The 16,646-nt window shown below is 41.7% G+C and overlaps 1 protein-coding gene across 5 annotated transcripts in view; it reads right to left on the minus strand.

The window, feature by feature from the left end:
• CNNM1 (cyclin and CBS domain divalent metal cation transport mediator 1) overlaps positions 1 to 16,646 on the minus strand; it is an 87,301-nt gene that overhangs the window by 47,548 nt on the left and 23,107 nt on the right. For all 5 annotated transcript variants that reach the window (XM_060171511.1, XM_060171510.1, XM_060171509.1 and 2 more), the window contains exon 2: positions 5,059 to 5,202. In XM_060171511.1, the coding sequence (XP_060027494.1) occupies positions 5,059 to 5,202 (144 nt within the window). The remainder of the gene's footprint in view (positions 1 to 5,058; positions 5,203 to 16,646) is intronic.

Below are 16,646 nucleotides of genomic sequence, written 5' to 3' on the forward strand. Positions count from 1 at the left end.
AGTTATCTGGCTCTAACTTAAAAAAATTTTTTTTCCTCTAAGTCACAATTGTGGTGAGATCCAGACCCAGGCACTTTGTGATTCAAGGTCAAGTAAGAAGAAAGGCATTATTATTGGTTCCTCCACCTTCTCAGGGTCATATGGTAACAACTTATTTCTAAGGATAGAAAATCTCTTACTCTCTGGTTTAGACAGAGGGCCACTCATAAAGAGGGCAGGAAATCCATCAATTATTCTGCTCTCACTAGTGAGAAACTTTCTGAAATGTATAATATGTTTGCCTAAATACTCTCTCACTTTTTCTGCATCTGAATGCCACTTAGCATTTTATCAGCAGAGAATCATTCCCCTGATCTTCTCTGTGTCTTTGATTTTAGTAGTGTTTGGAGCACTGAGGCTTTATATAAGGAGATTATTCATTTGGACCATCAGTCACTAGCAAATACCTTATGTTAGTGTTTTTGCCAGTCAACTGAGCCACTCAGGAATTCTATATCAAGACTTACTGGTCTGAGGTGGAGAAGGGAAAAAGGAACAGGACAGGATAAGACCTCTCTGAATTCAACTCCTATTTTTTTTTTCTAACCAGGGATTAAAAGCTTGCACTAGTGGACACTTGACACCCTCCCTCTCCAGCTAGAGGAGAGAGAGCAAAGACAGACACCATAGTAACTGCTTGTGAAGCTTCACCTGTGTATGGAGCACCCACGTGGTACATGGGGGCTTGAAACCAGGTTCTTGCACATAGTAAATGTATTCTGTACTGGGTGAGTGACCTCCGAGCCCCTCCTGCTGTGCTTGGTCCAAGCCTGTCCACTTGGTAGGTCTGATTACTTCTTTTTAAAAAAATTTTTTTTAATATTTATTTATTCCCTTTTGTTGCTCTTGCTTTTTTATTGTTTTAGTTATTATTGTTATTGATGTCATCATTGCTGGATAGGACAGAGAGAAATAGAGAGAGGAGGGGAAGACACAGAGGAGGAGAAAAAGACACCTGCAGACCTGCTTCACCACCTGTGAAGCGACTCCCCTGCAGGTGGGGAGCCAGGGGCTCGAACCGGCATCCTTAGGCAGGTCCTTGCGCTTTGCGCCACATGCGCTTAACCTGCTGCGCCCGACTCCCAGTCTGATCACATCTTAGTTGAAAAAGGAGATTCTCAGGGCCAGGTGGTGGTGCACCTGGTTAAGTGCACATGTTACAATGCACAAGGACCTGGGTTCAAGCCCCGGCCCCCACCTCAGGAGGAAAGCTTTGAGAGTGGTGAAGCAGGGCTGCAAGTGTCTCTCTGTCTTTCTCCCTCTCTATTTCCCCCGTTCTCTCTCAATTTCTGGCTATCTATCCAACAAAAAATAAAGATAATAAAAAAATTTTAAAAAGAGTTGAAAGGGAAACTTTTAAAAAAGGAGATTCTCTCTTTTTTTTTAATATTCACTATTTTATGTTAAGTTTTTTAATTTTTTTTTGCTTTGTTTTAATATGAAGCTTCTTTTTTAAAAGCTGCTTCTAGCAAACCCAGGACAGGTTGCCTGGAAAGAGATATCTGAAGGGAGAAGAAGGGATTTGTGTCTCACAAAATGAAATTTGGAGAAGCAAATGCTTCCTGGCCTAGAGACTCCCACGGATTTAGATAATACTCCCAATCCAGACACATAGCATGCTTTTGTAATATTTGAAAGCAAAGTAACAAAAACTGTCACTATCTATACAGAGGAGTCTATATTGTTCCTGAGGGAGAGTGAAAAGGAGGGTGAGGAGACTAAAAAAAAAAAAAAAAAAAAAAAAACCCAGGAGTCAGGGGTGGGGGAGGGAGAAGAAAGAAGAAAGTGAAACCAGGGCAGCAGGGCCAGAAAGGTATTAAATGAGAAGAAGAGCCATCCAATCGGGACGGTCAAGATTCAAAACTTAGGTCACAGTGGGCAATCTCAAGACAGTCTCCACTGCATTCTGCTATTTTACCATGAGTGGAAATCCGCGAGGTAGATCACTGGTCACACCCATTAGGTAATGTCATCATAAGCCCCTTTGTGGGCTTCTTAGGACCATACCCTCACTGTGAACTAGCAACGGTAGGGATTGCCCCACTATGCAAAAGGCAGGGTCATCCTACCCTGCCACTCTAGGAAGACTGGTTCTGTCGTAAGTGCAGCCTAGAATGTTCCCAGCTGTGACCGTGGACTGTGAGCTCAGTCTGACAAGGACTTGGAGGTTGTACTAAATATGAATAGATATAGGCCCTGGGTTTGATCAATGTAGTAAACAGTTAATTGCATTTATGTATTTTTAATTAATTGTATTTATGTATTTTATGTATGTTTGTGAGCAACTCTCTATCCTAGCCCTGCTTTCTAGTTCTAGTCTCAATTCTGGCACCATCTTCCTAGACAATATTTCTTTATTTTTTTTTCCATTTTTTTTTTGCCTCCAGGGCTATTGCTGGGGCTCAGTGCCTGCACCATGAACCCACTGCTCCTGGAGGCCACTTTCCCCCCTTTTGTTGCCCTTGTTATTGTAGCCTTGTTGTGGTTATTATTGTTATTGTTGATGTCGTTCATTGTTGGATAGGACAGAGAGAAATGGAGAGGGGAGGGGAAGACAGAGGGGGAGAGAAAGACAAACACCTGCAGACCTGCTTCACCACCTGTGAAGCGACTCCCCTGCAGGTGGGGAGCCGGGGTCTCGAACCGGGATCCTTATGCCAGTCCTTGTGCTTGGCGCCATGTACGCTTAACCCACTGCGCTACCACCCGACCCCCCCCAGACAATATTTCTACTCTACCCCCATGTCAGCTGCCAAGCAAAGATTAGTAAGACACAGGCTCCTAGGAACATACCCAAAATAGATTTCCTAGCTTCTTCCTACCCTAAGGGCCCTACTTTCTTTTTTTTTTTTTTTTTTTAATTTTTTTTTTTTTATATTTATTTAATTTATTCCCTTTTGTTGCCCTTGTTGTTTTATTGTTGTAGTTATTATTGTTGTTGTCGTTGGATAGGACAGAGAGAAATGGAGAGAGGAGGGGAAGACAGAGAGGAGGAGAGAAAGACAGACACCTGCAGACCTGCTTCACCGCCTGTGAAGCAACTCCCCTGCAGGTGGGGAGCCGGGGTTCGAACCGGGATCCTTATGCCGGTCCTTGTGCTTTGCGCCACCTGCGCTTAACCCGCTGCGCTACAGCCCGACTCCCAGGGCCCTACTTTCATCCGCTCTATTCCTATTTTATGGTTTCTATTTATTAAACATTTTGTCCTGCCTCATAACTTACTGTATTTCAGCCACCAAGTTCCAGATGATACTATGATTCTATCCTGACTTCCCTCTGCAGATGACCTCATCAATGCTCTCTAGAACCTCACCTCTTCAGAGCCCTACCCACACAGGCTGGGGTGGGGGTGTGTGGAATGACCTGTCAATGTCCAGGTCCAGTGCAGATACAATTACAGAAGCCAGAACTTCCTTCCACCTTCTTCACTCCATAAAGATTTTTGGTCCATACTCCCAGAGAGGTAAATGATGGGAAATAAGCCAGATGGTTCTGCACCCCTATTCTACCATGATCCGAAGTACTTGTCACCAGGAATATTGTTCTTATACCAGCAACAAAAAGGAAGTGAATCTGGAAAACCCCAGAGAAATCCAGGCAATGTTTCTCTTATCTGAGAGAGGAGAGGAAAAAAGGAAAGACACCTGGAATGAGTAATAGGTACAGGGGTGACTTAGAAAGGAAGTGAAGGGGGGTGGGGCTGTAGCGCAGCAGACAGAGGAGTGCACTTGGTGCAAAGCGCAAGGACAGGCATAAGGATCCCGGTTTGAGCCCCGGCTCCCCACCTGTAGGGAAGTCGCTTCACAGGCAGTGAAGCAGGTCTGCAGCTATCTGTCTTTCTCTCCCCCTCTCTGTCTTCCCCTCCTCTCTCCATTTCTCTCTGTCCTACCCAACAACAGACGACGTCAACAATGACAATAATAACCACAACAAGGCTACAACAACAAGGGCAACAAAAGCGGAGGAAAATGGCCTCCAGGAGCAGTGGAGTCATGGTGCAGGCACTGAGTCCCAGCAATAACCTTGGAGGCAAAAAATAAATAAATAAAAAGGAAATGAAGGCAGGACCAATAAAAAATTGGAAAAGGGGGGCCAAGAAGTGGCGCAGCGGGTTAAGCACGCTTGGTGCAAAGTGCAAGGACCAGCGTAAGGATCCCAGTTCGAGCGCCTGGCTCCCCACCTACAGGGGTCGCTTTGCATGCCGTGAGGCAGGTCTTCAGTTGTCTTTCTCTCCCTCTCTCTGTCTTCCTCTCTATCCGTTTCTGTCTGTCCTGTCCAACAACAACGACATCAATAACAACAATAATAATAACAAGAATGACGATAAACAAAGCCACCAAAATGGGGAAAAATGGCCTCTAGGAGCAGTGGATTCGTAGTGCAGACACTGAGCTCCAGAAATAACGGAGGCAAAAAAAAAAAAATAGAGAAAAACTATATATACTTAGATATAAATAGATAATTATAGAATCAGCCTGTATTTGTGACCCTGGGAGAACTACTGTAGTTTACAATGGAAGAGATGGGGACACAGAACTTTGGTGGTGGGAATTGTATGGAATTATGCCCCTGTTATCTTACAATTTTGTAAATCAATATTAAATTACTAATAAAAGTACATTTAAAAAAAGAAATCCATGAGGTAGTGGGGTTTTAGTTTAGATGGAAGAAGGGACAAAAGGAACAGCAGAGGGGGATAAAGGAGGGCGGAGTGGCCTCTAGCCACCACTGGAGGTATACTTTGTTTCCTCTAGTTTCTTTTCCATACAATAGTGTGGAAGTCTCCTTGTCATAATTAAGTTTCAGATCCTGGTGGCTGTCTCCTGATAGACATTTATTGTTAGCATGTTCTCAGGGCTTATTCAAGCCCAAGTGTTTTGCCTGAGCATCCAGGAACAGACACATAGCAGGGCATGGGTCGTAGCCTGCCATTCTTCCACCTGTATATCAAACCAAACCAGTTCTAGACTCTCAGAGAAATAGGATGACTATGAACAATAGTCAAGGCCCCACACTTACTGTAGAGGTCAGTTTCATCCAGGATCTCTGACTTGATGATCTCCTCTATGATGTCCTCTAGAGTGACAATGCCCATCACCTCATAGAAGGGGTCCCCTTCTCCCTCATTATTCACTCGCTGGACAATGGCCAAATGAGATTTCCCTAGAGAACAAACAAAGTCAGAATTGAGTATCTGGGAAGTGTTTCCAGAGTCCTTTCCACATTGGAAAATTACACAAAGCTACTCTCTTACCAATTTTGGAACAGAACCCCATCCTAGGACCTCATTATAACATAAAGTTTGCATTTGCCTGATTTTTTTTTTAAAGGATATATGTAGAACCTAACATGCCCAAAGCAAGTTAACTTTTTTTTTTCACTTCAAACTTTAACCTTAGAGTAAGTATATTTAAGTTGAAGGAGGACAGATAGTCTAAATAAAAAAGAAATAGTCAGACATTAGAAGTTGTTCTCTGCCCAGCTTCCTCTATTCTCTGGGTCCCAACTATTCCTGTTGAGATTTGTGCAAATGACCTTGTATATATCAAAGAACCTCTCTAAATCTTATTCTTTTCATGTAAAAATTAAAGAATAGTCTCAGTATGGTGAGTTTGAAACATAGGCCCCACATGTTTTGGTAAGTTTTACACTTCTTCTTCTTCTAGCGTTTGCCCTTCTTCCGTAGCCAGTCAACAGCGTCAGGTTGAAAGCTGTCAGGAGCTGCTTGTTGCTGGCTTTGAAAGTGACTGGCATCCATGTGGATTCAGTCGGCTAGGAAGGATCGTCAGTTTCCCCAATGAATGGGTACTCACGGGATGCACCACGAAAAGGTCGAACCAATGAGAGGTATATATAAAAGGCAGTAGCCTTGAAATTCCCTTTTTATGCAGTTGTTTGTTAAGTGCTTTTAGTATGAGTTGCTTGTAGTATGAGGTGGAAAATTCCTTGCCCCTTCCCCCTTGAATAAGCAGGACCTAATCAGTGAAGGCCACCCATTGTTCGAAGGACACTGCCTGGGGACAAGCCTTATCAGGACCTTTGAACAGACTTTGTGGTGTGCTGCCTACCGGATGGGTGGTCATAGCCGATGGCAGGAGGATGTGGCGACCCTGCCTGGTTGAATTCTATTGGTTGTGTGATCTTACTATATTTGAAACTAGCCCGCGCTTTGCTTTGAATGGATCATGCTTTTGCTAAGTTTGAAATGATTGGATCTTGTGTTTGCTATAGCCTGTTATTGGATGTAGGTTGATAAGGTGATGTGCTCCCCCTCCCTGAGTGTAGTCTGAATTCCTATAAATTGTATGGTTTGAGCCCTGTTCGGGGTCGAGCTTGGTAGACTAACACCAGTCACCATCTCGGCCCGGATTGCAATTTGTCAATAAACATCTTTGCTTCCTTACAGTGGATGGTGGTTTGATTTATGCTCGCTAACAGTATAGTCTGTGATCTATTCTGTTTCCCCTTCAGCCAACAGAGGGTGGGCAAGTGTCTGCTCTGTAGCAGTCTCCTTCTACCTTGGTTTGTATTTCTGTTCACAGATCTATTTCCTGGTCCTGCTCTGAGAAACAAAGATTTTATGGCTCTTTTTCTTGGTTGAGACATTTAAGGAATAAAAAAATTAGAGTACTGATTTTGATGTCATTCTTGACAAAAAGGGAAAAAAAGGAGGCGGGGTTTCATGTTTTATTGTGCTACCATTTAAACTTTTGCTTGGGGGGTGGCTGATAGAGGCACATCTGGTTGAGTGAACATGTTACCATGCACCAGGACCTGGGTCCAAGTCCCCAATTTTGGTTCCCACCTGCAGGGAGGAAGAGTCATGAGCAGTGAAACAGTGTTACAACTGTCTCTCTTTCCTCTCCTCTCTCCCTCTTTCTCTCCCCCCTTCCATCTCAGTTTCTCTGTCTCTATCCAAATAAATGAATAAATAAATAAATACAGTTTCATGCATCTAAGTAGTCTAGGTGTTAAAATATTGGTGTTTTGCCATTATCTCTATCCCTTTATCCCTTCACCCCCCTCTTCCAAGGCTATTCTTCGCACTAATCAAGACACTCAATTGCTGGAAGTTTTGTTTTGCTCATTTTTTTTTTTTTGCTCTTCACTGGGTTATCGTTGGGGCTCAGTGCCTGCATTACAAGTCTACTGCTTCTGGTAGCCATTTTTTAAATTTTTATTATCTTTATTGTATGGAGACAGCTAGAAATCAAGAGGGAAAGGGGTGATAGAGAGGGGGAGAGAGAGAGAGAGAGAGAGAGACTTGCAGCACTACTTCACCACTTGCAAAACTTCCCACCTGCAGTTGGGGACCGGGGCCTTGAACCTGGGACCCTGCACGTTGTAATATGTGTGCTCAACCAGGTGCACCACTGCCTGGCCCCCCTTTTTTCCATTGTTGTTATTGCTGCTATTATTGTTTCATTTGCTGCTGTTGTTAGATAGGATAGAAATTGAGAGAGGAGGCTAAGAGAGAGGGAGAGAGAAGGACATCTGTAGGTCTGCTTCACTGCTTGCAAAGTGACCCCCCTGCAGGTGGGGAGCTGGGGGTTTGAACTGGGATCCTTGTGCCAGTCCTTATGCTTTGCACTATGTGTGCTTAACCCAGTTCGCTACCACCTGGCCCTGTTTTGCTCATTTTTAATAGTCATTTGCTACTATGACATTCTATTCTACAATGGGGAAAAGAGAAAATAGGTGTTGTTGACTGAATGAATGAATGAATTACTCTGGGTCTATGTGGCCAGGTCAACATGTGTGAAATGAAAAGACAAAGGGGGGGTTAAATTGTTATGTGGAAAACTGAGAAATGTGAACAGGGGGAGATGGCATAATGGTTATGCAAAGAGACTCTTATTCCTGAGGCTCCAAAGTCTCAGGTTCATGGTGAATTCACCTTCTTTATCCCATCTTGGGTGGAGTTCAAAGATACCATGTTAAGATAAGGCAGAAACAAAATGATGAGTATGGGATGATCTCACTCATAAACAGAAGTTGAAAAATAAGATCAGAAGGGAAAACTTTAAGCAGAACTTGGACTGGAGTTGGTGAGGGGGCCACAAGTTAACAGGGAGCAGAGTTAGGCCACAGGGAGTGGAAACGGTGAGCAAGGGTTAAAACTTGTCACAGATGGGAGGGAAAGAATCTGAGAAAAAAGAGCTTTGACCTGTGTGACACAGTAAGTTCACATCTTTAAAAAATTTTGTAACTTTCTTTTTTGCCTCCAGGGTATCGCTGGGACTTGGTGCCTGCACCACAAATCCAGTGTTCCTAGAGGCCATTTTACCATTTTGTTGCCCTTGTTATTGTTGTCATTGCTGTTGTTGTATAGGACAGAGAGAGACGGAAAGAGGAAGGCAAGACAGAGAGGGACAGAGAAAGACAGACATCTGCAGACCTGCTTCACTTCCCATGAAGCGACCCCCCCCCCCACAGGTGGGGAGCTGAGGGCTCGAACCAGAATCCTTACACCCTTCCTTGCGCTTTGCGCCTTGTGCACTTAGCCTGCTGCACTACTGCCCAACCCCCATTAAAAATTTTTTTTATTGCCATCAAGGTTATCATTAGGGCTTGGTGCCAACACAAAAAATACACTACTCCTAACATCCAACCCACCCCCCCATTTTCTTCCTTCCTTCCCTTATTTCTACCTATCTTTCTTTTATTTTGTTAAGACAGAGGGAATTTGAGAACAGAGAGGAGATACAGATGGAGAGAGACAGAAAGACAACTCTAGCTCGACTTCACCACTTACGAAGTTTTCCCTCTGCAAGTAGGAACTGGGGCCTTAAACTTGGATCCTTGTGAATGATATTATGTGTGCTTAATTGGATGTGCCACCACTTGGTCCTGTAAGTTTACATCTTTATTAGAGACATTACCAACTTGGGAATTAAATGTACTCCTATGTTTTCTCCTACTAGTTGTACAGTTTTCACTCTAGCATTTATGTTTTATCCATTTTTGGTTTGTGTTTTGTGTGTAGTGTGAGGTAGACATTTAACTTCATTTGTTTACTTATGATATTCAGTTATCACTCATTAGTTATAGGATTCTCACTCTGTTCCAGGTACTATTTTTTTTTTTTTATAAAAAGGAAACACTGACAAAACTATAGGATAAGAGGGGTACAACTCCACACAATTCCCACCACCAGAACTCTGTATCCCATCCTCTCCCTGGTAGCTTTCCTATTATTTAACCCTCTCAGAGTATGTACCCAAGATCATTGTGGGATGCAGAAGGTGGAAGGTCTGGCTTCTGTAATTGCTTCCCTGCTGAATATGGGCGTTGACAGGTCGATCCATACTCCCAGCCTGTCTCTCTCTTTCCCTAGTAGGGTGGGGCTCTGGGGAAGTGGAACTCCAGGACACATTTGTGGGGTTGTCTGTCCAGGGAATTCTGGTTGACAACATGGTAGCATCTGGAACCTGGTGGCTGAAAAGAGAGTTAACATTCAAAGCGAAACATCCAGGTACTATTCTATATTCTGGGGAAACAGAGATGGGAATATAACTCTGGTCCCTTGAAGAGCTTATTTCCATTATAGCAAAGGGTCACATAAAAACAGAAGAGAACAACATGGTGAAATACTGTGAGTAAGATGCTTATCACTGTGCTTGGTCCCCAGAGCTTTACAGCAAATGGTGGCTACAGTAATAATTACAGGAGCTGCTTTTTTTTTTTTTTTTTTTTTTTTTTTACCTCCAGGGTTATTGCTGGGCTCGGTGCCTGCACCATGAGTCCACCGCTCCTGGAGGCCATTTTTTCCCCTTTTTTGTTGCCCTAGTTGTTGCAGCCTTGTTGCAGTTATTATTGCCATTGTTGACGTTGCTTTGTTGTTGGATAGGACAGAGAGAAATGGAGAGAGGAGGGGAAGACAGAGAGAGGGGAGAGAAGATAGACACCTGAAGACCTGCTTCACCACCCGTGAAGCGACTCCTCTGCAGGTGGGGAGCCGGGGGCTCGAACCGGGATCCTGACGCCGGTCCCTGCGCTTTGCACCACCGCCTGACTCCCAAGGAGCTGCTTTTATTATGATAAATGCCAGTAGAGAAGTCTGTACAAAGTGCTGTGACAAAAAGGAGTGAATAAGTTTTCTGTCTTAAGTTTAGCTTCAGTCAGGGTTATCCCAATATTCCTGTGGCCCAGGAGCAGGGTGGATAATGGGAGATAGGGCTCAAAATTTCTTTTTCTTTTTCTTTTCTTTTTAAAAATTTCTTTATTGGGGGATTAATGTTTTATAGTCGACAGTAAATACAATAGTTTTCCACATAACAATACAACCCCTACTGAGCTCAAAATTCTTTGAGAGAAGAAAAGACCTCTGGTAGGTGTGTCACAGGAACAGTGGTTTTTCTTTTTCTCTCTGAGTTTCAGTTTGAACAGTATTCTGAGATTGCTGCATCCTGTTCTAGTCTGAACTCAAGAAAAACTGATTTCCTTCATTTGTTTGTAGATTTTTGGAGCAGGGAGATAGCATAATGGTTATGCAAAGACACTCTCATGCCTGAGGCTCCACAGACCAGGTTCCCAGATTCAATCCTTGCCCCACACCACCATAATCCAGAGTTGAGCAGTAAAAAAAAAAAAAAAAAAGCCAGGCGGTGGCACACCTGGTTAAGTGCACACATTACAGTGCGCAAGGATCCCAAGTTCAAGCCCCTAGTCCCCACCTGCAGGGAGAAAGCTTCACAAGTGGTGACACAGGGCTGCAGGTGTCTCTCTGTCTTTTTCCCTCTCTACCTTCCTTTTCCCTCTCAATTTCTGACTGTCTCTATCCAATAAATAAATAAAGATAATAAAAATTTAAAACTAAAATCTAGATTCCTACCAACATTTGAAGGACTCTTAAAGGCTGATTGTGAATTATAAGATATTTCTAAATAGGTTGCATAAATATGATGTCCTGAATACTATGCAATTAGGACATAAAACCTTAAGCTGACCTTATAAAGTATAGATCATTGATGAATTTTCACCTGAAAGTTATGTCACTCAGTAAAAAAGAAGTAAAATACTAATCAATTTAATCTTGTCATATGAACTAATCTCTCAGGGGCAGGAAGTGTGCCTGAACTGTACATATTCTAGGCTCCACATTATAAAAATTGCCCAATTGTAGAAAACAATTTTTAAAAAAATCATTTTTCAGGTTTTCCCACTATACCAGTTGTCTTGTCATCTACTAATATGTTAGCAGAAAAGTGAGAACACGTGCCACAAATTTAAGAACAATGTGTCAGGAAAAAAATAATTAAACACCTACTGGCAAATCACATAATCTAATTTAAGCTCCAAATACTTTGGTCCAGTTTGGTAGGATAAAATAGTTTCGAAGGATTATTTTAGAACCACTGATGCAGAGTTTAAATTTAAGCACATTATACTTTTAAAAACAGACTTTGGTGATGACACTTTTAATGTCATCTGCTATATAAACTACAGATTTTTATTCAGTCTTATGTTGATGCTTGCTTCAGGCATTTATTTAGAGGAAGCCCTTTCTTGGTGTATGTTACTTATGACATGAGGAAGAGACAAGCTTTAGTCGTGCATGAGCACATGCATCATTGGCAATAAGAGGAGCAAATTGTTGTGAATGCTATAGTAGAATTATCAAGAACTTCGAAATGCAGGCAAAAAGAGAGACTGATTCAGATCCAGACAAGGACTGATCTGGAAGGACTTGGTGAAGAGTTAGAACTTGAAGGGCCAGTGGAGACAGGTGGGAGTTGAAGCAGTGTCAACAAAGAGCTAGGCAGTAGATGTGGAGGAAACTGAAGAAGTGGAGATACCTTATGCATCTGGAATATAGAATGAAGAGGGGAAGTAGCAGGGCATGCAGTTAGGAAAACAGGAAAGAGCTACATTTTTCATTCTTGTTGGCACCAAACATGAATCTGGATTCTATGCACCCTAGGGAGCTGTGGAGAGTTTCAGTGCAGAGTGATTGGATGATCAAGTCAGTATGGAAGCTAAAAGTACGAAGTGAGATTTATCATTAACATTAGCTTCTATGCAAATGGCTACACAGCTGGGAAACTGGACAACACAATGATCAATCACTTCATTTTAGCTATTTTCATGATTGCCAGTAATTGCTCTCGCTGCACTGATATGGAACAATATTCATTGTAAATTTGGGAAAGAATGAATAGCACAGAAGTCCCTTTGTCTTTTTCTTTTTTTTTTTTTTTTATTTCTTTACTGAGGGATTAATGGTTTACAGTCAACAGTAAAATGCAATAGTTTGTGCATGCATTACATTTCCACATAACAATACAACTCCCACTAGGTCCTCCTCTGCCATCATGTTCCAGGAACTGAACCCTCCCCCTGACCCTGGAGCACAATCAAGTGCCTTCCCCCATTTCTGGTTTCTCAGTGATGTAATGGTTGGCGATCTTGGAGTAGGAGTAGGATCTATCTTTTTTTTTAAGACACTCTAAACACTAGAAACCAAGGAGAAAAACAGAAATTATCAATCTTTTTAAAAAAGCATCACCATTAAAAAACTGAAAGAATTTAAAGAATAATAAAAATATTGCAAATCATGCAGCTGATAGGGAATTTGTATCTAGAATATATATATAAATTTAGGACTTATACAACCTAACTCAGCTAAAAGTGGAAAAAGTATATGAATCATTCACAAAAGAGATACAGCTGGTAATTAGGCACATGGGATATAGCTCAACATCTTCATTACTAGGGGACTGCAAATCAAGTCAAAACTCTAGTGATACCTATAAAACTTTAGACCTAGTAGCATGGCTATACTCAAATGCTGATGAAGATGTAGATAATCAGATCCTTCCAATGTTGGTGGGATTGTAGAATAATTCACTTGCTCTGGAAAACACATTGGTAATTTTTCAAAATATTAAACATAAATTGTCATGTGATTCAGTAATTCTGTCCCTGGGCATATACTCAGAATAAATTAAAACATGTATGTCCACACAAAAACCTATATACAGACACATGGAAAATGTTACTTTGAAAGGGATTAAAAAAGATAGAGTATTGGGTCTGAGCCTTGCTCCTGCCTATGGTGAACTCTAAAATACAAAGAAGAGCCTTTCTTTTCTTGAAAAGAAAAGAAAACAAAACAAAACAAAAAACAAACAAAAAAAGAGAAAGAAAGAAAGGACTTGGAGCCCAGACAAACCTCCACAATAAAGGACAACAAGAACAACAGCTCAGGTAAAGGGGGCCCTCTGTGCCAGCTTGCCCAGTACCTGTGGCCTCACTCTGTTCCCTGTTGCCTTGTGGTCCCCTTGTAACACACCAGCTTCCCATCGACCTGTCCAGGACCCCCATGGCTTCATTAGTTCTCTGACAACCAGCAGTTCTACTCTATGCCACACACTGAGATACAACAAATCACAATTAGAAGAAACCTACAAGACACAGACCTTAAATCAAGAGAGCTGGGACAAGCTGAACCAAAATTCTAACACTCCAATCATATTGTAAATTTGTGCCTAAAACTTTGCAAGAATGGGAATGGCAAAATAAAATCAATAAACCAAATTCAATAGATAGGTATAAACCTCCCAAAGAGAATTTCAAAGCTATGTTCCTAAAGATGCACACTGAAATAAAAAGTATGGAAGGAATTTTCAACAAAGCTAAAGAGAGCTTGAAAAATAAACATAATAGAAATCAGAGGAATACAGAATATATTAACTGACATACAGAACACAGTAGAGGGGTTCACCTGATGAAAAAGAAGCTATAGGTCAAAATGGTGAGCAGGAGGAAAGGGTAGGGGAAGACATTTAAAAACACACACACACACACACACACACACACACACACACACACACACACACGCAGGGTTGGGTAGAAGTGCCCCTGTAGAGCAGACACATTACCATTTGCAACGAACTGGATTCAAGCCCCTTGTCCCCACCCACAGGGGGAAGCTTCATGAGTGGTGAAGCAGTGCTGCAGAACTCTCTTTCTCTCTCCCTCCCTTTCTACCTCCCCCCCCCCCAATTTCTCTCTACCTCTATTTAAAAAAGGCTGGACTCCTCATGCAGTCACCTAGCCCCAGCAATAACCCTGGTGGCTATAAAAATTTTTAAGGAAGGAAAGGGACAGGATGATGGGACGTTGGGATCCTGATGTTTCTCCTAGATGTCAGTCAAAGGGAGATGAGAGGCTGTTCCTATGTGTTAAAGATTATAACTATTAACCCCCACCAGTAAAATAAATGAAATTAGAAAAACACTCAACAACAAGAAAAGATGAGCTAAAACAAATGAAGAGAAAATAGAAAGGTATAAGGCATCATCAAGAGAAACAATATTCACTATTGGGGGGGGCAGAAGGAGAAGAAAGAATGGGACAAAATTCTTTTTTTTTAAAATTTATTTATAAAAAGGAAACATTGATAAAATCATAGGATAAGAGGGGTACAGCAGGAGGCAGAGCTACGAGCAGCAGATTGTTTCCTCTCCTCTCCTCTCCTCTCCTCTCCTCTCCTCTCCCAGATCAACTAGGAATACCAAAGGAGACCACCCAGGACCGAAACAAGACAGGACTAGAATGACCACAGGAACCCAGTAAATCACCCAGTAAATGTGAGTACAAACACATGTGGCTGGTGACAGAGAGGAGAGAGGAGCCTAAGGAGAGATTAAGTGACTGCTAACAGTTCAGCAGTTTATCAGTGGAGACACCACCTCCAGTCTGCTCCACCAACAAGGGGACAGTTTAAGGGAGGAGAGGACTCCCCAGAGACTCACCAAGTACAACTCTGAGTCTCCATTGCTACTACCCTCAGAATCTGGAACAGCAACAGGGAGGGACACCAGGGGACAGAGATCTAACCGGGAAACTCAGGAGAAGACCTATACCTCCATGGCATAGCTAAGGGGCTGTGAAAGTCTCTTTGCATAACCACTGGATTATCTCTGCCACACCCTGCTTTATCTCTTGGTCAGGAGTCAGTGATTAAGCTAAGAAGCCTATTGATAGTTTAAAAGCCCTCAGGCTCCCATAGCCTACAGGGAAGGAAAAAAAAAGAGGCTTTGAAACCACTAAGCTCCAACTCAGGGATTGAAACAACTGTTAACTTCCACCACTGTGAGCCCTTTAATTAACTTACTTAGACACAAGTCAATCCAGGCAATAGTGATCAATAATTTGAAAAGTACTGATAAAGGGAACTAATAACATAATATATAAAATGGTTAAAACAACAAGAAAAAATATTGGAGACTCGAACCAGGACAAGAGTCCAGCTAAAAGTCCTCCAGAGGGCGAAGCACAAAACAACGAGTTCAACATCCAAACATTAGCTAAGGAAATAATAACAGGAGTGAGTAAAGAATTTGAAAAAATTATAATCAGAAATGCAGGAACAACAATGAGAATATGGAAGAAAATACTAATTATCTCATGGTTATTAGAGAACTGAAAGCTGAAATTGCTGAGCTAAGAATGCAACTAGCTGAACAAACTAAAACAGTATCAGAGCAAGGCAACAAAAGAGATGAACTCCAGAAAACAGTAGAGGGAAGAGAGAATAGAATCTATGAGGCTGAAGACAGAATTAGCAAGATTGAGGATGAATTAGAGACAACTAAAAAAGAAGTAAGAGATCTCAAAAAGAGATTAAGAGATGCTGAAAACAACAACAGAGTCTTATGGGATGACTTCAAAAGAAACAATATACGCATTTTTGGCATACCAGAGGAAGAAAGAGAAGGAGAGGAAGAAAGCATTTTCCAGGCCATAATAGCTGAAAATTTCTCTAGTCTAGACAACATCAAAGACATAAAGATTCAAGAAGCCCAGAGGTTCCCAAACAGAATTAACCCAGACCTAAAGACACTAAGACATATCATACTTAGAATGGAAAGGAATAAGGATAAAGAAAGGATCCTCAAGGCTGCAAGAGAAAAACAAAGAGTCACCTACAAAGGAAAACCCATAAGATTAGCAGCAGACTTCTCCATACAAACAGTACAGGCCAGAAGAGAATGGCAAGATATCTATCGAGTGCTCAATGAGAAAGGCTTTCAGCCAAGAATACTATATCCTGTTAGACTGTCATTCAGACTAGAGGGAGGCATCAAAACCTTCTCAGACAAGCAACAGTTGAAGGAAGCAACCATCACCAAGCCTGCCCTGAAAGAAGTTCTGAAAGGTCTCCTATAAACAACTAGACCACCACAAATAGGACATATATCAAAACACTCTAAAACTCTACAAGAATGGCGTTAAAATATCTTCAATCTTTGATATCAATAAATGTCAATGGCCTGAATTCACCTATTAAAAGACACAGAGTAGGAAGATGGATCAGAAAACACAACCCAACAATATGCTGTCTACAGGAAACCCACCTAACTCAACAAGACAAACACAGACTTAAAGTGAAAGGATGGAAAACTATCATACAAGCCAATGGCCCACAAAAAAGGGCAGGAACAGCTATTCTCATATCTGACATGATAGACTTTAAAATAGATAAGATTAAAAAAGATAGGAAAGAAATAACAATAAATGGGTTTTTTTTAGTCAGTTCTAATTAAAATTTTTTATTATCTTTATTTGTTTATTGGACAGAGACATCCAGAAATTGAGAA

Source organism: Erinaceus europaeus, chromosome 14, assembly GCF_950295315.1.
Source record: "Erinaceus europaeus chromosome 14, mEriEur2.1, whole genome shotgun sequence".
Classification (NCBI taxonomy): Eukaryota; Metazoa; Chordata; class Mammalia; order Eulipotyphla; family Erinaceidae; genus Erinaceus; species Erinaceus europaeus.